Source organism: Apostichopus japonicus, chromosome 11 (genome assembly GCF_037975245.1).
Source record: "Apostichopus japonicus isolate 1M-3 chromosome 11, ASM3797524v1, whole genome shotgun sequence".
Taxonomy (NCBI): domain Eukaryota; kingdom Metazoa; phylum Echinodermata; class Holothuroidea; order Aspidochirotida; family Stichopodidae; genus Apostichopus; species Apostichopus japonicus.
This window is the reverse complement of record NC_092571.1, coordinates 26871114-26895019: the sequence shown is the minus strand read 5'-3', so window position 1 is coordinate 26895019 and position 23906 is coordinate 26871114. Positions and strand designations below refer to the sequence as shown.

Here is a 23906-nt window from a genome sequence, read left to right as displayed (position 1 = left end):
AATCAAGAAAAAAACACATCAAAAATTCACATGCAAGCCCAAACTTGTAATTAGACAACAACAAAAACATTATTGAATTTCATTCTGTAGTGTGATTTGTTAATTTTTATACAGGTCAGGTCAGTTCATAAATTTAAAATATAACAACGAGATTGGTTTGTACAATGAAGCAAAACACTTTTCAGCACATTGTGTTATCTTAAATTTTAGGTTTTCTGCAATTTATACAAAAGACAACAAAAAGATCAAATCAGCTGTAAGAAGTGCCTATTGGTCATACTGTGATAGTAAGATACCTGTCTGTACTGAAAGAGATACTCAGACCATCACTATAGGTATCATGGCGTGTGTGTGTGTGTGTGTGTGTTTTACGGCCCTTCATAATCTGACTACAGCGACATAGTTTCTGTTCATATATTGAATTGTTTTTTTTTAAGAAGAGATGAGATCTTGTTTGATAAAAGCTATGGAATGTAAGATATGCACACTGCATTTTAACATCTTACCATTTCCACAGGTTTACAGATGTCAAGAATAAGAAAACATACTCAGTGAGGGTGGCGTTCCAGGTCCTCGTGAAGCCGGGGTGTTACACCGTCACGGGGGAGAACAACGGGGCCAACCAGCCCATAGACCCTTACTTCGAGAACAGGGAGATCAGGTGGAACACAAAGGAGAAAGACTCTGTGGTGCTTAGCGCTTTATTGATCAAGGTAGATTGAAGTCTGGAAACAAGATGAGAACCTTTCAGTTATGATTTTTGGAAGGGCAGGTAGAGGACAGAAGATAGATGGAGGAGGAGGCTGCGGGGAGGGATGCAGAGAGCACATGAGATGGGTATATAGAGCAAGGAAAACAGAATGTTTGGTAAAATATTTAATATTTCATGTCCACCTTCACACTTTCTTTAATGGAACACCAATAGCTTCACAAAAGATATTGATTTGGCTTAAAACATGTCCTTGAAAAGATAAGTCCATGTTCTAACAGACACGTCCATGTTCCAGAGGATGTAGTCATGTTCTATATGGTATGTCTGTGGTCTAATGTCCATATTCTCTAATATAGCAGCTCCATGTTCTTAAAGTATATGTCCATGTTCTAAAGGATATGTCCATGTTCTAAATGATATGTCCATGTTCTAAAAGATACAACCATATCCTAAAAGATACAACCATGTCCTAAGCTACATGTCCATTATCTAATCGATATGTCCATGTTCTATTCAATATGTCCGTAAAGTTCTGACCACCATCGAAGTGATATGAAGTTGACGTTACTGTATTTATTCTGGCTGTACTGTGAGTTATGTACATGACATCATAGTGTACATATTAAACTATATCAACTTGACATTGTACAGTACATAACTTTCAGGTTTATATCATCACATTTTGGTTGGCTGATTGTTGTTCTGTAGTAGCACTAAAAGGCTTACCAAGTTCTATGCACTTAATCATTTTTGTAAACAGATATCAATACTTAATATGATGTACATGTTAGCTAATAGCAGGTTCCTGTATAAAACCAGAATCCTGTCTGTTGTTTTCAATATAGAAATACCCTTTATTACAAAACTCAGAGTATCATCGTATTCGAGAGCCATCTGGCCTTTCAGGTTCATTGCAAAAATCTTATCTCTACTCTTCTAATTAATTCATCATCTCTACTCTTCTAATTAAATCATCTTTCTCTAAATGTCTCAAGGAGTTGGTCTGCCATATAGAGCCCTAGTTTATTCAGGAATCTTTTCACAGGTACAAGAGAGGTGACAAATTGATTTAGGATTTGGGGACATAGATTTTCCACCCCCCTACATTATCTCACCCACGTCTTCGAACAATGATCGAGGAGAAGATGTGTGAGATGAAGGGCGACTAGGTTATCGTTCAGAAGATATTAAAGTGGGCTTAGTCCGTTCATCGAATGTGTATGAGGGATAAAAACGAAAGGTGCAAATTAGTATAAAGGTTGTTGTGCATTTCTGTATGTTAATATGTTTTTTGTTTTTTTTTATCTATTTACTACTGTCATCACCATGGTCTTGTGCAATTGGATTTTCTTCAGTCAAACATTTCCCATATATTTTTATTTTATATGTTTATGTTGTTTGCTTATTTCTCTTGCAAGAGTTGCTTCGGAGTTAAACATGTCTGCTTGATGTTTGTTAGGAAAAATTTTATACCCTTTTTGGATTCTCAATAGCTGGCAATCTCTACAAAAAATAATATGCAAACTAACATTTGATGAGTTACCATAGCAATCAAAACACCAAATGTGTTTGTTTGGTGCAATGCAGATAATGCCTCTGTTTAAGATTATGTCACATGCAGAGTGGTGAACCATCGCAATTGGTGTGAACTGTTAAACTTGAAATGTTAACCCAAATCAAACCCCAAGATTTGAATCACACTATTGACTAGGATCAAGGAAAGATCGCACCCAGCACTTGATGTTTAATTTGGAATGTAAACAAGATCAGACCCGAACATTCGAAACACGCAATCGACTAGGATCAAGGATAGATCGCACCCAGCACTTGATCTTACATTTAAAATGTTTACAAAGTTCAAACTTAATCACACAGCGGACTAGAATGGAGAGAGAGAATCTGACCCTGCACTCAGTGTTGAACTATTGAAGTAAATACAGCTCAGGGTTGACCTGGGATCAGCGGTGACCTTTAACCTTCCGTTGCTATTTTTTTATCGCTCGTAACCTGACACAGTACAAGTAGGCATTGGTAGCAATACTGTACATCATGTAAAGTTACGGTTTTGAGAGTTTTTCAAGTATTAGAAAACTCAACTTCCTGTTTAGTGATTGCAAGCCTGGGATCAAATACCAAGTGCAGGGGGACGAGATCAATCTAATGCTGAATACCTAAGGTGGAGGTCTGATCCGTGGATGTTATTTCAGACAATATTACAGTCTTTCAATGTTCTTAAGGTGGTCTGCACTCATATGCAGGATATTTATTGATTTGAAGTATTGTAAAGTGCAATTTGATTTCATACATGGGAGTGATAGATAGACTGTTGAAATAACGAAAATCCATTGAATACCATATAAGTAAAATAAATAACAGAAAGACTGATGGAAAACTGTAATCAATTTAAAATGTCTGTGCTGTTTTCAACAATTTGTTTATTAATTTCCGATGCAGTTTTTCCTGAACTTGATTAACTAACATAAATAACACAAAAATGCCAAGTCTCTCTTGAAATCCCTTCCCTGCTGCTTTTTGATCGGTATCAAATGAAACCAGGGTGTGATCGCTGTTTACATGGTATATAAGGTGCTGTGGTTTAATTCTGACTGGTGCACCCTAACAAACATACTGCTAAATATAGATTAGCACCAAATTGCGAACTGGTTAGCTCAGTGTTTGTAATCTTGAAGTCACTAGTTCAAATACCTTCATAATGAACACATCTCTATGCCCTTTCAAATTGTTTGTTAAATTCTGTTAGCCTGAGCAACACATCTTGTGTCATTTGTTGAAATTCTATCTATCTATTATTTCTATTTATCATATTTAATTTAAATCTGTTTGGCAGCCAGCCTCTGATTCATTTTCAGTGTCAAAATGTCTTTAGTCACAAAATATTTTGTACTCTAACAGTGGTTTTTTATAACTCTTTCTTTTTATTATATATATTTAATTGTTGAATGGTTTACACCAGTGTTTCTTATCCTGGGGTGCACACTTTCCCTGTGGGTGTAAGGCAGGAATGGGGGGGTCCAACTTATATGGCATAAAAAATTGATATTTCCTGAAAGAATAAGCCCCTGCGGTACCCTATGCTTAATAGGCAGGCACAGCTAACTCACTCATTTGTTTGGTTTTCATTTTGTACACTGGCTTTACTCCGTGACAATAACATCGCTTCATATCTACAAGAATATTTTTTTGTATTTTGTGTGAATTTTAATTCTGCAAGACATAACCTGTATACCATAACTTTTTTACACGAAAGATATGCTTTAAATGTTGAGATGTTAACTAAATGTATTTATACAAATTTATCAGTATCACAGTAGTTGTTATTTATCAGCATTATGTCACATATGCTTATTCAGGTGCCTTTTGTTACCTTTATCAAGAAAAGTTGTTGAGGGGATGGGGGTAGGGAGGGGATAGTAACAACAGTGCACTTAAGGTGTAAGCAGTTTGTTGAATGTTATTTGGCTCTTTGTTTTTTTTTAAATTATTTTTCAAAACGTAATTATTATAACCTGGTATGCCACTTTTCCTTGTTAAAATGTTTCATAAATACAGCTAATACTATGACTTACATTCCCCTAATGACAAACAACAACCCCCCCCCTGCCTCCCCCTTATGGGGCTCATTCCACATGCTTAGCAGCACTAAGTAGGAATGTCTAGACTTACATTATAACAACTCCAAATATCCATGTATCTTTTAGGGTTAGCCTCTTAACAATCACACACGCTGGTCAAGTTTCATGGAACTTTTGGTAACCACTGTTTGCTACACAAAGTATATAAATTGGAACCAAACACTTTTGGTTAAAAACAAAACATGCTCACACACATTTGCCTAGCCTTACTATATTGTAATTTCCTCATATAATCAAATAATTACTGAGACAACAAGTCATTCCGATTGAAAAACCCATCAAACAGTTGGACATGAGCTTAAAGTGTAATGAGACATGCTTTCAGTGATGTAGTGATATTTTATGAGAAAAATTTCTTAAGAAACATTTACCATTCCCCAAACATGTCGCTTCCTCCTCAAAGTTGACCGAGGGTTTGTTTTTTTCTCTTTTTTGGGAGGAGGGGGGCTGGGGGCGGCAAGTGGATCCCTGCTTTTGTTTTGTCTGGTGTTATATCCTGCTTATTTGCTCATTCTCTGTCTCTCTTTCATTTTGCTCTTAAATTATATTTCTCTCTTTCTATAAATTAGTTTATAATAAGAGGTTTTAGCTGTGAAGTGATTCATATCTTAGCCTGATATTTGTCTGGTTAACTGGACTTGGTTCTAATGCAACACTAATAGGTGTGCCTGCTGTATCTTCACGTCTTCGGTCAGTCACGCAGTCTCTCATTGTTATTGTTTTGTATATATGCTTGTGAAAGAAATATGTGATATATGCAAAGAATAAAACAAATATTAGTCACTTAACCAATATCATGTCATGTTATTTTTGGATGTCATGTAAATGCTCTCCTCCCTTCCCCGCCCCTGCCCCATGTCTCTCCCCTCCCCGCTCCCTGCCCATATCTCTCCCTTCCCCGCCCCTGCCCCATATCTCTCCCTTCCCCGCCCCTGCCCCATATCTCTCCCTTCCCCGCCCCTGGCCCATATCTCTCCCTTCCCTGCCCCTGCCCCATATCTCTCCCTTCCCCGCCCCTGCCCCATATCTCTCCCTTCCCCGCCCCTGCCCCATATCTCTCCCTTCTCCGCCCCTGCCCCATATCTCTCCCTTTCCCATCCCCGTTAAGCCACCTCTCTCTAACATCCATTTTTTTCAGCAACAAGACTAACAACGTGATCTCTAGTGAGAATGATAGTGAGAACGGGATTGTTATAAACGGGGTGAGGGGCGTAGGGGCATGTGTCTTCCCCATTGATTTCCTATGCATATATTACCTATTCATGTTATCACCTATGCATGTTATTACCAATACATGCTATTACCTATGCACGTTAATTATTTCCTATGCATGTTATTACCTTTGCTCGTTATTACCTATGCATGTTATTACCTATGCATTTTATTTCCTATGCATGCTATTACTTTTGCATGTTTATTTTCTATGCATTTTATTACCTTGCGTGTTATTTCCTATCCATGTTATTACCTTTGCATGTTATTACCTCTGCACTTTATTTCCTATGCATGTTATTACCTTTGCATGTTATTTTATATGCACGTTATTACCTATGCATGTTATTACCTATGCACGTTGTTACCTTTGCACGTTATTTCCTATGTACGATATTACCTGTGCATGTTATCACCTATGCATTTTATTACATATGCACGTTATTTCCTATGTATGTTATTACTTTTGCAGGTTATTACCTATGCAGGTTGTTTCCTATGCATGTTATATTTCAGGGGCGTATCCAGGGGGGGCGCAACAGGCGCGCGCCCCCCCCCCTATTGGCCGTCACCAAAAAAAAAAAAAAAATTGATGACGACCTTTATGTGAGATGTCGGTGATCGCTCAACCCCCCCCCCCCCCTCCCGTATGCTTTATTTTTTGTTTGCCAAAAAAAGGTTCTGGCGAAGTTCGGCGGCATAATAGTTTTAGAAACATAGATGGTAATTGTGTTTGTATTATCACTATAAACACTAAGTGACATGCCAGCCATACTAAATTGTGCATTTTGTGTCCATATTTACTGGAAATGTTGCTTATTATTAAGGTCGAAAAATGGATCACATATGGCCATGGGCGGCGATCCTGGGTGGAGGGGGGATATATCCCTCCATGAAAATGGGTGGAGGGGATGTAATGCACCATATCCCCCCACCAAATGCCAGGGACAAGAATATTTTCATGCCTACATTTATGCATCTTCGTTAATGTACGGCTCTTTTTTAGCTTCATTTCTCGCCTACCATAAACGCAGTGCGATCTTTTCAAATAAAGCGTCTTTATAAAGCAAAAATAGTTGACTGTAGGCTTCATTGGCCCTATACCAACAAAATGTATTATTGCGCCCACGGTATTGATATAGTACATATATGCACCCTCATAGTATTCATATAGGCCCTATAGTAATCCTACACACGTACATGTTCCCTCGAACAGCTGAGAATCTCATGTAACCAGGGTAATGCTTAATACACGTTTCACCTAGATGCCCTAGCAATCGGTACCTAGGAATGTAACTATGTGTAATTGTGTATTGCATGTGTATAGGCCTATAATAGCCTGCATGAGGCCATTTTCTTCATCGAATAATATAAAAGAGCTCTCGAACATTCTAACGTTGCGCCTGAAACAAGATTGACAGGGGCAATTTTCCCAAAATAACACCCGAAATTTAAAAAAAAAGTATTTTGGATCCTGATTATGAGATATTTCGGACATGACATCCCTATTTTAAAGTTGGGTATATGCCGCTTGGAAACCTCGGGAAGTGCCGTTTCCGGCCATCTAGAGGGTTTGTTAATCCCAAAATTTTCTTGTACGCTTCGCGCCAACCCCATGGTGGCGCTACGCTTAGATAGTCAACAAGGTCATATCCCCCCCCCCCCCCCCACTCGGAAGTACGGATCGCCGCCCATGCATATGACACCATTTTGCATTTCAGCCCTTCTTCGAAAGCAAAAATTGTACACCCCTCCCCTTAGACCCATCCCCCAGGACGGCGATCATTCATGCCTGACGCCCCCTCCCCTATTGGAAAATCCTGGATACGCCCCTGTATTTTTTGCTTCCAAATTACTTGCGGGGTTTCATATTGTTACAGTGCTCTATAACCTGTATTCACCCCATTATGCATATTACGTAATTCAGAGTTCCGACAGCGGACCTATGGCTTTAACGCGAGTGTGCTGCAAAGTTTAACACCATGCACTGAACATTGCTTTGAGCTTCGTCCGTTGTTTAAGTCTGGGGTGGATGCTATTTAATCGAGGTAAATATAAACTAGTTCCCTGCAAACACTCGGAGGTTCTGACAAATATAGAGGTATAGCCCCCCCCCCCACCCCTTCCCCACATATATGTGTATGTTCACTAAACACTTCCCATAAAAAAAACCGAATCAAACCAGTTCTTAGCCTGCATGCTAGCTGCTCAAACAAACGTCGCCTAGCTACTTCAAGCAAAATGTTTTCCAAATTATTCAAAGGATACGTATATAATTTTCTTCCTAATATTTGCTTCTCGCTATACTGAGGCACGTCCCAACATATGAAAGTAATTAGTAAAACAAAAGGCTGCAGTATGTTAGAAACTAGATTACTTTTGACCCATGATAGAAATATGATGTAGGCTAATCTGGCATTGGAAGTCGGTGATGACTGAACCTTCAAAATGTAAGGTGACGTATCCAATAGAAGGATAATTTCACGAAACCACATGGAGTCTGCCATTAGTACACTAAGGGACCCTGATATGTAACCACCTATTGAATCCATGCATCCCCTTGAGGTCCCATACTTACCTCGGGCCATGTCATAAATTATATCTGCGGTAGCCGCGTCAATTTTAATTTTGAACATTTCCTTTGTTATTGACAGTGGCCAGAATTGGGTTTACCATAATGCTAAACTTGCTTCGAAAAAGAAACCCTGATATGATAAGCCTATAGCTATTTGTCCGTGAAAGTGGTGATTCAATCATTGAGAAAGTGCTTTTTCGGTAGGGCGTGCTGATGAAAGCTGGATTGATGTAACTTGCCGTGTTACTTTATTGTAACTTATGCATTCTTTTGACACGAGAAGTACACGAACTAGAGGCATTATAACTGTCGAAGGGGACTTGCCCCATTAGCATACAAGTTGAGTACATCACTTAATAGAGGAACCCTACTATCGATAAAACTGTCATAATTTTAATTGATTCATGAATTAATTCTCGGTAACACTTTATGGTAACACTTTTCTTTATACAGGGAGTCTTCTACTTTGTTAAGCTGTTGTACGCTTTTTGGAAGACTTCCTTCACACTGTAAATTTACACGTGAAAAACAAATAAATCAAATCAAATCAAATGAGGACTATGTCGTGATTGGCATAGTTGCGTAACAATGGCTCCACGAGGAACCACTGAACGAAAACATATGACTACACATCGATTTAGGAGATAGTCTTCTGTGGTATCAGTTTCGGATTCCCCCTCTCCTTACCCCCACCACTGATTCCTTGGTTACCTCAATCCCCCTTCTCCCATGTTCTTTTTTCTGGCGACCTCTCTGCCTGTCTTCATCCAGTTGTTATTTAAAGCGTATACATGGGCCATGTTAATATTGACACGGAGTAGAGGGTGAGAAGTTTGTCAGTGATGCAGAGTAATTGTCACGTACAAATAGCGTGTATTAAGACGCGTAGACGATCAGAAGGAGTGAGTAGGGGCCTACTGACGTCACTACCGGGGTCGAGCCGCGGGGACAATTGAATCACCGAGCTAGCCCCCTGCTTGAGCTCTTCGTTACACTTTGAGGATAGGAAAGGAAATGAAAATACATTTATTTCCCATAATTCGACACGCCCCTGACTGACCCCTGAGCCTCGAAATCGACCCCCCACCACCTACCACAAGGACCCCTCTGTCGGGAAGCCTTTGGGCTCTTGATTGATACTCTTAAATGGCAAATCCGTTTCGTTAAGTAATTAGATTCTAGCTAGGAAATGGCTTCACTAATTTCTAGCAGATAACGTGGTCAGTGAGATTAGTAGTTCATAAGCACCATAATGGTTTGTCACTGCAGTCTAGCGCCAGCAGATAGACGCCATGTAACATTGTCGAGGGAATTAGATCCATAGTTTGTACTATTCGTTAACGGATCATCTCAAAATTCTTGGTAGAACCTAGTTACAAGGCAAAGGAAAAGAAGATTGACACATAGTTTTGCGGTGAAAGTTTGTAACATTCATGAATGTTCGGTATATAACTATGACGCATACAATGGAAGATAAAATGTGTACGATTGGTTGAATATTTTCTGGAACAACTAGAACACGCAAGAAGGTGGATCAAGGGCAACGACACATAGGTCTAATCTGGTTCGGTCCTCGAGGGGCTACCAACGCTGCCCCAAAACTTGTCCCATAAATTATATAGTACATATAGCCTTTGTCGTCGACTTCCAGACTAACCAACGGTCTGGTCACTTTCCTGATATGGACCGGCCATAACGCAGTGAGGGTTCTATCGTAAATTAATATATACCGTAGAGAGCTATAGCATTGTCGAACGGTTGTGGAGTGAGGGTGAGGGGGTTGGGCATATTACGTGGAATTGGAACGGGTTAAAGGGTGTGGATGTAGTATATCTACGTGGAGAGACTATTTAGATGTCACCAGGCTGTTTAGAGGTCGTTAGACGTGTCTTTAAAAGTTTAGCCTTCTAAAATTGCTAAAACGTTTGAAAAAGTTTTTACCAGGAAGTTATGAACGAAGTAACATATAATCTATGTTTTACAACCTGGAAATTGTCGAAGAAGGTGGTTTCATAAAGTGTCATTGAATACTAAAATAATATGCAAGCACCAACAAAGAGATATTTAGTTCTTGTCGATTACATGCAGAACATATAGAGCATATCATTTTTGACACATACCTTCATCGCACAATCTGTGTGAAGGTTTATGTAACTTGGTATACAGTCCTGTACTATTGGTAAAGATAAGTACGACCTTAAACTGGACGCTTTAATATTCTTAGAGGGCAGCAAACGCCACTTAATTCTGAGAATAGAATTTTTATTCCCTTCTCCCTATAGGATAGTCTCTATAAAATGTATTTGTCAGTTCACGAAAGAGGTTCAGATTGACTACTGTGAACAGGCTAGAGGTGGGTAGTATATATATTTCTCGGTCAGGGGAGGGTAAACAGGTGTGAGTTTAGTAGATAGTTTGATTGCGTATTTAATTCGATTTTAACAATCGTGAAGAAATCACTATTTGTGTGGTAGATGACATTTACTACTTCAACTTGAACTCTATAACAAGGTGTGACTCTGGGGCAACAACGTAACAGTATATCTGTTGACAACATATTGTGTAGGCCTATTGTTGACTCGAAAGACTGAATTATATTCAGCACAGTACATTTGCCTGTCTATTGACAAATGTATTGTGTATAGTCGACCTGCATGCCTCAACTATATTCAAAACAGTGTTCATCTGTGAACATACTACTTTGTTCGGTCGAGGTCAATGCATGAACAATGATGGATACACTGAACGTATTTGTATTTTTACAGTTTCGTGTATATATATATCGACCTGTATGCCTCAATTATATTCGAAATAGTATACATATGTGGATATCATATTGTCTGCAGTTGAGTTCAATGCATGAACTATGTTCGAGACAATTAATGTATTGAGACAGTTTCGTGTATAGTAGACCTGTATCCCTCAACTATATTCGAAATAGTATACATATGTGGATATCATATTGTCTGCAGTCGAGTTCAATGCATGAACTATGTTCGAGACAATTAATGTAATGAGACAGGTTCGTGCATAGTCGACCTGTATCCCTCAACTATATTCGAAATAGTATACATATGTGGATATCATATTGTGTGCAGTTGAGTTCAATGCATGAACTATGTTCGAGACAATGAATCTGTTAATCGTGTATCGTATGTAGTCCACCTGAATGCCTCAACTATATTGGAATTTGCATACATAATATTATGTTGATACTTATTGTGTATAATCGTCCCGGAACGTATCAACTATATTGGAAATGTATCCTCATGTGGACATATGTGTACAATCGAGCCGAAAGCATCAGCTATATAGCTGATTTGTCCCATAACGTCTTGGATTCTTTAAACTCTAAAGCGTGCCCGCCATATATCCCGAAAAAAATTTGCAATAGCAAAAAAGATCTGCTGTTCCTTGCTCTCAATTGTTGTTGATGAAAAAAATTGAATCGTATTATTGTATGACCTTGTTTAAAATTCCAATTCCAATGAATTAATAGAAAGTAATTGACTTTAAATTAATAATAAAATATGTGCTCAGTCGTTTTGAAAGATAATTTCGACAAATACCTGAAACGTGCATCACTGAAACCGGTCTCGATACAGTATAATTTACTAATGAACGGTGATTAAGGTTTCCCTGTTTGAGATCTTTGTGTTTGCTAGTCATAAAGAACCGCAATCCACTGATCAGGCAGAGGTTAGTGGAACCTGATAGCTTCGTTAATGACTGTATCTTCTAGCTAATTTGAAACTATTTGTCTGTACATGGACTTCGGGTTACAGTTGCGAGCGATGATGCACTTATGTTCCAGACGTCAAATGCGACCAATTCTCAATAAGTTGTGACTGAGTCGGCAGTAAAACGGCTGGCCTTGATTCGTCTTAATAATACCACACAGCAAGTCCGACGCGAGGTGAACAACTACTGGGAATGGCGGGATCATTATACATACGGAAGTTCATTGGGAAACTATAAAGTCAAAGGAAAGATCTGTTGTGTGCTAGCATAGTTCGGCAGATTAGAACACTTCGCTTGGAAGCAAACATTGATTATTTTCAGCTACATGATTTCACATTTTCTCAAAATTACCGTCGAATTTAATTTCTTTAATTTATGGAATAAGAATGTGGATAATTTTTGTGTGAAGTACAGATGAACAGGTAATAGTACCTTGGTCGGATATATTTCTGGATTTACACTCCACACGGATATAATATACGCACGCCTATATATATATTAACTACGACAAAGGAGAAAAATAATATGTTCATTTTTCATGTAAATTTGAAAATTCGAACACCAGACATATGAAGCATCAAAATCTATACTGAATATGAGCGAAAGTGGATAAAAGTCTCGAATTTTCCTTTTTTTGTCGTGTTTGCTTCAATAGAGAGCTTAGCATTTGTTATCTTTAAAAACACATTTTATAATATATACCCTTTTACGCCGGAAATAAACATTTGTAAAATACGGCAAATGTTAAATACGATCCTTAAAACAAAAAAAGCAGATTTCGACTGAAAAATTAGATTCTCCGACAATTTCGACGAAAATTGTACTACAAAATTCTTTCAGAATATCTATCCCATCCAGTTTGGAATATTCTTATGCGGATATTCTGATTTCAACATTCGAAAGGTTGTATCCAACCAAATTGTTATATTTATTCGCTATAGTTACGAACTATAACAATTTTAAAAATGGAGAGGAAGGCATTTAGCAACTTGAGTTTTTCTGTGCTTTTCATATTCATCACACAATGTCCGCAGTTTAATTACGCCTGGTTGTAAGTATACAATAATTTCCTTCCTTTTCATTTGATGATCGTCTTATCTTATACTTCTTCTTTCCCCTTTTCTTTCCTTCTTTGTTTGTCTGTTTATTTGTTTGCTTGCTTGTTTAGTTCTTTGTTTGGTTGCTTCTTTGCTTCTGTGTTTGTTTCTTAGACCTTTTGGTGGTATACTACAGCAGAATGTATTTCTTTAAAAGACAACCTATAGGCGCTTTGTTGAGAATGTAACTGACAAAAAACGATATATCGAATTTTAGTTATACTTAGTACAGGGAGCTGTCATGAATATTTAGTAGGAAAAAAGTTAATAATTTGTCACTCAAGTAAACATATTCAAAGGAAAAATTTATGATGAAAAGAACTTAATATCTTTAGTCTTCCTTCTACTGCTTCTTCTTCTTCTTCTGCTTCTTTTATTCGCAGTCCTGCATGGGCCTTGACATGGTCAGTTTTATTAGTCTCTTTTTCTCTCTAAACGTCATTCTCTTTTTATTTTTGCAATCAGTGATTGTTCTCTTGAGACAAGAATATTGTAGGGTAGGAGGATTTCTTACGCAAGAGACTCACATCGATTAATGATTGCTGCTTTTCCAAAGTGCGAAGACAGCAACAGACTCATTACCCCTATTATATAGCGGTATAGATGCAAAATGCTATATTTCATATATATGATTACGCAGATCGTTTTTAGTTTATTAACAATATGCTCTTTCTTCTATGCACCTTCAATTGGTAGTGCCCATATTGTGTTTTGATTCAGTTTTTAATAATTATAAGATAGTTTGTAATTAAATTAGATTGTTCTTTAATTGTGACAACAATTCATTCCATTCTAGTTAATTAATGTACGAAGTGATTCGTCCCATTGCGGTGTTTGGTAACGACATTAAAAACAACCTCTTTATGACCTTGTGGCAAATCTTAGACAAGATAGACCAAAATATTTTAAAGGAACCTTTGGCCATTCAACAAAACTAAGGAATCAACTGTTTATACGAAGAGAAATTGTTAAATGAACGAGCGGTAAATGTTTCGACTGAGCTATTAGAGTACACACATTCAGAATGCTTTCTGTTTGCTACCAGACCTTGTAAAACAAATCGTTACTCGTAACCTCTACTTTTACTAGTATTCTGAGCATTTTGGAACCATTTTAAATATTACTGCTGCAGTTATACCATTCATTGTACTTTAAACTTTAAAATAATAGTTATTTCCCATTATCAACCCGTCAAAGCAAGGTTGTGAGTTTTGTCCCTCAACTTCCGGCCATTTTACCACTGCAGGGTATAAGTAAATATCTTGCTGTAAAAATTGAAAATCGGACATCTTCCTAACTTCGTTTCCTTTTTCTACTTTGTTCCTTTTTATATTTCTTCCTGCTTCTTCATATTCTATTTGTTATTGTTACATAATTAACCATCAACGATAAAGTTAATGCTTCCATTCGCCTCTGGCTAAATATTTCACTGTCCAGACCCTTTCTATACTATAGCAGAGGCGGGATTTACATTTTCCCAGAACTTGAGTTGGTTTTTTTATGATCTAATTCGGTCGGTAATTTGGTTGGTTTTGCCACAGTAATGCTGACAACTCTGCGATACATTTATACTTATTCATAATGTAATTACACAGGCTATAATAAAGATCGACCCATTGTGACGATTCTTATTTAAATCCAGTTGTTACCTTTTATGTCGCTTAAATGAATCTGCTACTTTTATCCAGATAACATATATACATTTCAAATACACAACTAGTACTGGGAAATAACTTATAAATATTGCACCATATTATATATAGGGGCTATATAAAATCCAAAGCTTTCTCAAATTTCTCAGGGGTCACCCTCCCCTTAGACCCCTCCCTCGGCCCGCTAACCCCCTTGTTACAACTCAAATCCCGCCCTGCACATTTCTCAAATTTCTCAGGGGTCACCCTCCCCTTAGACCCCTCCCTCGGCCCCCTAACCCCCTTGTTACAACTCAAATCCCGCCCTGTACATAACCAGTTGAACATCGGAAGTTGGAAATGTTACGATATGCAAATTTTCTTCCTCATCCGAAATGACGTTTGGAGTATGACATACTTACTAGTCTGCAATGATAATGGGTTTTACAGTGTATAATTTTATATCAAAATGTTACGAAATATATAGTAAAAATTGCGCTTTAAGAAATTACAACCATTGCTATGTTTAAGTTAAGAGTCTCATACGAAATCGTTCACATGCGTTCATGTCTATAGGTTTTGAAACAAAACGCCTTAGTCACGTTTTTGACGAACGAGGTGAATTTGTCAACAGCTTTCATAACAATTAGTTAAGCACTGAATGGAACGATCTCATGTTCTTCACTGTACGCCAACATAACTAATTAAATTCATCGTTCAGACTGTAAAATGAAAAATGTATACCTGGAAAGTAGACCCACAAGGCTTGAAGTAGGATCAAATTTGTGACAATCTTATCTTTTACGTTATTGACAAGAGTGGCCCACCTACGCATTGTAATACAGGTGTGCGATACGCTACTTGACCTCACTTTGACCTTGAGACCTTAATATGACCCTTTGGTGACCTTTTATCCTACAAACCCAAATGCAAATCGCAAGTTGGCTACAAATCACTCCACATAATTGTTACATGTCAGATACTTTATTCATCAAAGAAAAGATATTAGTTAATAATGAACTTTCGAAGTGTGCTACTTCATACAGAGAGGTAATCTGATCATATCTGTAGAAAGAAACATTTGCTTATCTGGGGGGAATCGAAACTTTAAAAGCTTCATTCGAATGCTTCTTCCGTCTTCGTGACGCAAAAGCCTAAACCAGTATCTGACTGCAATGAATGGGTGGGCTGGGGAAAGGGAGGTTAAAGAGGCCGTGAAGCGGATTGGAAGTGCCGTGTCGGCAACAGACGAATGGGTATACAATGTGTTAATATTTCATGAACAAAATGTTATACGTAAGTGCCTAAGCCAACAAACTTACCGCCCAACTTCTTCCAGACCCCCACAGGTTATGGCTACCAGTTCAATTTCGTATTAATGCATAGGCCTACATGTAATATGGTAAAATATATACACAACGTATCCTATATATACATCAAGGTGCAGGGCCCAGTTTACTTAGTTAAATTTATTACTCGATATCACCGATATTGTACATTGTAATGTTGACGATATCGTTTCAGTTACGTTGTGCATTTCATGCGTTGTCTTGTTTCAAGTCAATCGACTGAATGTGGAACCCGGCTGCGATAACATTAAAACATGGAATTGTATTGTTCTCTTCCAAACTGAAGTCATGTAACCCTTTTCATGAGAAGAGAAAAAAAAAGTCTCATGAAGGATTCCCTCGAGGACCAGCGGGTACGCGCGCATGACCCTTAGGGACAAAATAACAATTTCTATTAAACGAACGAATTTCATATTTCGGAAATATCTGTGGTGATTTGTGGTTATTAAAAATAGCCTTTCCCTCAGCGCCTCTTAACGACAACGAAAATGTTGTGGTTACCACCCAGGATTTAATCACGTTGTATGGGATTTAGTAAGCTTCGTAAGGATCATTCAGTGTGTTATGTTTTGCAACCGTTACACCTAAAATTATAAACATAAATTAATATATCAACAACCCAGAAATAGTAGCGACTACATCATGGAACTTTGATCTTACAGATAATGACGTATATTTTGACCTTGAACATATTATCTACACTGTACCATAATTGTTGAATATTCATTAACAGAGCCAATAGGTATATCATGAGTGCAGGCTAACTTTAAATACCAATTTTAAAGGATGAATGTAGTAGCTACATGCACAAATAATACTAATATGTTATAGATCGTTAAGATCACTGTTATCAGTCTAGACTGTTTATTATTATTATTTTTTATTATGCTATATGAGAAGTGATCGTTTAAGCATTTTGACCAAGTGGCCAGAACAGACTCAGGTATAAGCTAGCACTCAAATTATTAGGTCAGTTATTGTGATGTAACATAAAACATAAAATGAAAACATAAGACGTGTTTGATATGGCTTCCAGTAACATGCTACAACGCATTACAAGTTTGTTGAGGGCAAAATAGTGTTGAGTGTTATTCCAGTGGTACTATTCTTTAGGTTAGATATGAAGTTGGAAAAAAAGATCTCTTGGTTGATTTCTACAATGGATAAACGCTTACATTTAAGTATACACAGAAGAGTTGACGTCATCGTCAATTTAGCCTTAAAGGAGCACCCTATTCTCAAGATGAAGCATACTTTTAAAGGTCAAATATATTGAAACCTCGAATAGCCATAGAAACATAACTAGTGCATTTTTTTCTTTTCTGTTTGCAACTTATTAAAGCCATGACAAAGTTTAAAATGTTGCCAATTTAATACATTAATCATTTCTTTAGTTATTAAATAATTGGTTTCAAAATTTGGTGAGAGCATGGCTGGTTTTCATGTGACTTTCTCTCCTGCGACGCCGATGCAGGCTTTATTTACACATTATCATGAATTGTGTAATAAACATGTACGGTATTTATGACAATATATTTGTTTAAAGTTGTTCACAATTACCTTAAGGGGCGGTTCCAGGATATTAAAAGGACTAAGGAATGTGGTCGTGGATTTGGTATAAATAGACGTGAAATGATTCTTTCTGGGGCATATTTAGGCTCTAAATAGGTCAGTATAATTATTGTCTACATGCAAGGTTGTGCTAATAACTAATTTTAACCTGCATCCCAACCCCTCCCCCCCCCCCACAACCCCACCCCACCTTTCCAACCTTTATCTGAAGGATACAAACCAGGAGTAATTTCTAAGGCATAAAACAACTATATATACCTTTAACTGATTTTATTTTTTTATTCTGGCTTCACAAAACGAAAGCGAAGTTTCTTATCCCATAACAATCACGTAAATACATACCCTTCCATGCAGTTTACATTACCTCTCATATAGAGTTAACTGTAACATCTAATACAGCATAGATACACGTACGGACGTATAGGCCTACTATACATCAGCGGGGATCTACTACTGGTTGGCAGCTTCCGGAAGTATTTCTCTCTGCGCTACCAGTATTGATGGCTGATTTGAGAGCCCTCTTTTTTCATCAGTTCTCTCGTTTATATATATATACTTAGGCTATAGCCTAACATTACTACTTTGTATTTACGATGTTAACATTCCAATCATTCTGTTACATAGGCCTATACATGGCTAGAAACAAAGTTCAATGACATGTTTATTATACAGACCAGCAATAATGCTCACACGTTCAACTTGTTAACTATCAGTGTTCCACGCGTGAAACAGAAGCTAGGCTCTGTTATAGCATACAGAATACGCTATAATCTCTTTTGAGCCTATCAATCAACAACCCACTTTGAATTTATTACCAGCAGGCTCGTTCAATGTGTATAAGAATACGTGAATGGTAAAGTGAGCGTTGAAAGCGCTGATATGCTAGACTTGCTTCAAGTCGATTGCTGTATGCAAGCAGTTTTAGACAGTTGATTAACTCTAGTTGAAAATGAATGATAAGAGCCGCTACGCTGTATTTATATCCACGAAAACGTTCAAGGTCAACATATCCAAACGCTGATAAGTAGTTGAAAGAACGGCGGATTCAGTAATGGGGATGGGACGGGTCACACGGTACCCGGATCCACTTCCCCCTTTTAACTCTTTCAGTACTAAAATTAACAATAAACTTAATTTTGACCATAACAAGAACAAATAGGACTGGGATATTTAGCACATTTCTGCTTCAACTGATGTTTTTACTTTCGAACCGGTAGTATAGTATCTACGGATACTTGCAACCCCCCACCTTTTCCCCTCCCTCCCCGTCTATAATAACAAATATTCAAATATGATAAATGTTTCTACTTTTATGGATGTGCGAAAAACTGTATAAGTCCTTTAATTATTGTAAGAAAAAATCTTGATATAAAATTATGTTGTATTTTTTCAATCATCACAGAGCGATGTTCAACGTCCAATCGATAGGAATTAATTCCATCGAGACAACAGAGAATTGTGACGTCATTCCTGGGCTGGTAAACCGACAAATTGCTATTTGTAAGAGGAACTTGGAGGTGATGGACAGTGTTAGTCAAGGGGCTCACATATCCATACTTGAATGCCAGAAACAATTTCATAACAGAAGATGGAATTGTTCAACTGTGGATCCCTTCACTGTATTCGGACCTGTATTGGATAACGGTGAGTTTCTACTGTCTTTTCAATATCTTAGTTCTTTTCCTACAATCACTTTAAACCAAAACCTCCTTTGTCTTAGCCTAAATATGACAATTACCATGGTAACCTTTCTTGTTGACAAGAATGAAACAGTTCTTGCCACAATGTATTCTCATAGGCTTTCTTTATACTTGTTCATGAAAGTATTCAATCTCGTTATAAAAACTTCAGCTGGGGGTTTTCCTTCCCCAAGTCCCCCTCCCCCACCACTCCCTTCCTTCAAAGTAGTTACCACCTTTCCGATGCAAGTTCTTTACTTTACCCTTACTCAGTCTAGAATTAAACTGAAGGGTCATATCTTCCCGAAAAAAAGAATTAAGAAAGCTAAATATTAGCACCCTTAATGTGTGATGCAAAATGAATACCTTCAGCGAGACTTGGCAAAGTCGTGATTTCCATTTTCCTTCACTGGCATAGGCTAAACTCGAATAAGATTGTCCTATGAAGAAACAATGACGAATGATATAAAGCAAATATCATTCGAGACAGGAGAAGAGGAATACAAGAAGGTATCATGGGGAAAAGGGACGGTATGGGGTATGGGACGGTATGGGGGAAGGGGCGGTATGGGGAAGGGAGTCGTTAGATTATTCAAAGTGAGCCGACGGTGAATGCAGCAACCGCTATATTCTCAGGGATTGAATCAGCTAAACTCCGACAATAAAATTAACAGAGTACTATTTCCAATTACCAATACAATTGGGCGTTATTGGTTATAAGCTAAGAGAGAACTTTTCATTGCATTGTTGATAATTATGTAAATAACGCGAACGCTGGAAATGATGATGACATGCCATCCGAGTCTGATGAGAAACGGGAATCAAGGGTGCTACATATAACCCCTGGGACAAAGGAAAATATGAGAAAAAAATAAGATATTGCCATTTTTATTATATTTCGTAATTGAGATTAAAAGAAATCTAAAAGAGGACTGCTTGACATAAGTGTCCCTGGGCCCTCCTCATGACTTCATAAAATCACTGCATTGAATCATTGAATAATTGCAGGCCCGTTTGAACTCACTTACGCCCTCCCCTTCCTCTCGCCTCGACTCTACGCCTCGACTCTACGCCTCCTACCCCTCGTGTAACCAACACTATACCCCATTTCTGTTTGTTCTTCCTATCATCATCCCAGTGTGACTACAAGGGACTAAAACAGAAAAGCTAAGTCTGTCCATGGACCAGACAGGTTCTTTTCATATCTTTCCGGTTAGTAACAAACACTTGAGACTTAGCTACCAACGTAAGTTGGCTATGATTCTGTGCAGAAAGATGTGAACGAATCCTTTAGTGTTCCTAAATGGAATAGTCGCGCTATTAACCCTTTTCTAATAGATAATCTCTCTGTTCTGACAACATTGTTTGAATAAAGGTACACCGACATCGTAAAATCAGCGAAACTGCGTCATTAAAACCGTGGACTTTATCTACCGAGGTTCCTTCGAAGAAAAGAAAAGACAAAAAAAAGCTTCTTTCTGTAATTTAAAAGCGGATGATGTTATGCAAAGCAAAGATGAGATGTTGGTTAGTTTTGTCCTGTAGTTATCTCCATCCCTTTGTTTTCTGAGTCGTAAACCGGAACTCGTTTTACGATACGGTAAACCATCCACGCCACCCATCTGGGATGGTGTAGTACCGTATAGCCCTTCAATTGAATTGGGGGAAACAAAGGGGGGGGGGGGGCTGCTCGTGCAGGGCGATTAGACGTTTCCTCGCGAGAAGTCGTAAAATAGAAGAGTTATTAGCTTATTCTATCAAAAGTCCTTTCAAAGTAACTAATTCGAGTCGTAAACATAATTTCGAATGAGTCATCTCCGTCAAACCTATTAGAGGTCCCTCACCTAGGGAGAAAAATCTTTCAAGTTAGTAATTGGCAGGAATCTGACGGTTTGATTCAGTTTCAAGACTTAGGACCACAATTATTATCAACTGTATCAATCGCTCTGCTTTTAAAGCAACATGTTGGCCTTCCAGAATGTAACTATATGGTGTATTAAATCCCAGTCCAGTGGTTTATATGCACTGCATGTGCGTTTCTAAACAAGGTTGTTTCTTTATATTGCCATTTAATGACAATAAGGAAGGACTCTGATGGAATATTATTCTACATTTGGCTATAATGTTTTCTATTGAAAACACATACAGAAGACATATTTCCACATATCTCTCTATAGGTTTTCGACAAATTCGACTTCATAATGAGTGAAGTATAGGCTATTAGGTAGAATGTTGTTACGTCTCTATCAAATTTAATGAAATCGCGTATATGCATGTTTGGTTAATGTTATTCTAATATTTCCTATGATTTGCATTTTCCCGCCATTTGCATCATGTCACTGAGAGGACACTAAACATGAAAGTCCATCACTGTTTGGCATTGACGATATTGTCCTGTAAATTGTGTAAGAATGTCATACTGTGGATCAAAAAGGGTCTTGTATGTGTTTTGTCTATAATAAATTTTGTGTTGTCTTTGGTGAATTGACTTAACATGTGTGTGTGCATACATTAGAAGAATCGTCTTGGCCTACACTGGTCATCGCATTTAAATATTGGGAGGGGAGGGGTGTGGTGGGTTGGTAGTGATAATGGCTAGTGGTAATAATACAGGGAGCTGTTAAGTGACAGCGGCAGCTTTCCGTTCGAGGAAGTACTGTACGAACAGGTCAAATATGGCAGAGGCATTCCTTTCCATAATTCGTCATACCAGTAAAATACCCTTTACAAAGAAGGTTACAATTGGAATGTCAAAAAACCGGTTTAGCAATGTTTCCCTGCGGATCAGCTAGGTTTATTTCAGCCGTTTATTTCACCAGTCATCTCACCACATGTTCACCCTGTCTCGGGTAATTATATGGATGCAAACATATTTGTCTCGACTGATTTTCTCATTTCCTTTTCCTAGACCTTTCGATTCGCTCTCTTAAATTTTTTTCTACGAACTTTGTTGTTGTCCAGGTTTAAGTGGCCGCCCATAGCGGCAAGCGGGGGTGCTCAAATCTAATTTCTTACTCCTTCGGAAGATAATGCGACTGGGTTTGTTTCGCGGACACTTAAACACAAGAGGTTAAAATTGTTTTGGGGAAGTTTCATTTTGTAACAGTTTAAAGATCACATTCCGCACTAGTATACACACTGATGTATGTAGGGTCATTTGAATTCAGGTCTTTGGCGGGAAAGTATATATATAATATATATATATATATATATATATATATATATATATATATATATATATATATATATTGGGACGAGATTATGGTGTATGCCCAGTACAGGTCAACTAAGGTCGCACTGTGTGTAACCCTATAGTGGGCAACTTGACAGGTTAAACCAGATTGGGTCAAAAGTGGTTTGGACTGGTAGCTTTGACATGCAAAGGAGCGAGTGAAAGATTAGATATACTACCCTTATCGTCACATAACGTATATATCGTCATATGATGTATATATCGTCATATGATGTTTATATCGTCATATGATGTTTATATCGTCATATGATGTTTATATCGTCATATGATGTTTATATCGTCATATGATGTTTATATCGTCATATGATGTTTATATCGTCATATGATGTATAGGCTTATATCGTCATATGATGTATAGGCTTATATCGTCATATGATGTTTATATTGTCCACATGCAGTCATAATAGCAATTGTGAATATGATATTGTATCGACTATCAAGTCATGCAAAGGAAAAGAAGAAGAAATAGAAGGCATGGTTGATGGTTAAAAAAAAATCGGTGAAAGTTGACTTGCTTAATAAATGTCACCATGGAAACCGTGAATACTAACATTCTCATATAAGCAATCAGTAGCTTACCATGCAAATTATATAGGCTATTCAAAGCTGTTGTAAAAAGTAATGTATAAAGTTTGTTTTAAAGTTTTTAATTATTTTGTATGGGTTAAAGAATAATGTATTCTCATATCCATATTATGATACTTAAAGAGAAACGAAAGCTTAAAAAGGGAGCGGGCCCACGGTGACAATTGTTCCCTGGGGCCCAAGCTCAGGGGGCTGAAAGTGTTTTTCCTTTCCATAACCAGAACCATATCTCGAATAAAGTTCCTTTGAATATACAGGCTGAAATGATAGAAACATATACGGCTGCACATATCTTTCGTACTCATGGGGCTTAGAATTATTTTCATCATTTAAAATAATGCGGAAATCAACACTGCCACGCCATCTTTCTTCTTCAATTTGAAGCAAAAGAAGACGTTTAGAGTAAATTCCAATCGGCGCGATTTAAAGAGACTCCACTACTGTATAGTTTCTTTCCGGCCAATCCATGTAACCCCCGTCAAAGCCCGATGCTGCTATTATTTTGATCACAACCGGAACGTATTTTTCCACCACGATACTTAAATATTTAACTGCGAGCTTTTGTTTCTGCAATAAGTCACCCTTGATTACATCGTCTATTTATTCTTCCGCTATTTTCGATCAAACAGCGGCCATTTTGTCCCGGATCGTCGCATATTATTTGCTTTCATTGTCATTGGCATGCGGATGTGTTTTCGTTATCCGGAGTTAAGTTCTTCTCTTTGCAAACCAAGTTACGCGTTAAATATTTCTTTACACGATTCGTTTCGCACTAAAACTTGACGTCATAATAAATCAGAATCAAGGTGAAAGAACTGTCAAGAGGTGCTATTTATTTTGACAAAGT

At 37.7% G+C, this 23906-nt stretch overlaps 2 protein-coding genes and 1 long non-coding RNA gene across 3 annotated transcripts in view; all 3 read left to right on the top strand.

The window, feature by feature from the left end:
• The window catches only part of LOC139975766 (neuralized-like protein 4), a 30993-nt gene extending 25840 nt beyond the window's left edge, over window positions 1–5153 (top strand). Inside the window, exon 29 of the mRNA XM_071983928.1 lies at window positions 518–5153. Within this exon, the coding sequence (XP_071840029.1) occupies window positions 518–722 (205 nt within the window). The 3' untranslated portion in view covers window positions 723–5153. The remainder of the gene's footprint in view (window positions 1–517) is intronic.
• The window catches only part of LOC139975556 (uncharacterized), a 91455-nt gene extending 84220 nt beyond the window's left edge, over window positions 1–7235 (top strand). The window contains exon 3 of the long non-coding RNA XR_011795775.1: window positions 7212–7235. This is a non-coding gene — a long non-coding RNA (uncharacterized lncRNA). The remainder of the gene's footprint in view (window positions 1–7211) is intronic.
• Window positions 7236–11181: 3946 nt separating this feature from the next.
• LOC139976108 (protein Wnt-4-like) overlaps window positions 11182–23906 on the top strand; it is a 31589-nt gene continuing 18864 nt past the window's right edge. Inside the window, exons 1-2 of the mRNA XM_071984547.1 lie at window positions 11182–12944; window positions 18945–19186. Of these exons, the coding sequence (XP_071840648.1) occupies window positions 12859–12944; window positions 18945–19186 (328 nt within the window). The 5' untranslated portion in view covers window positions 11182–12858. The remainder of the gene's footprint in view (window positions 12945–18944; window positions 19187–23906) is intronic.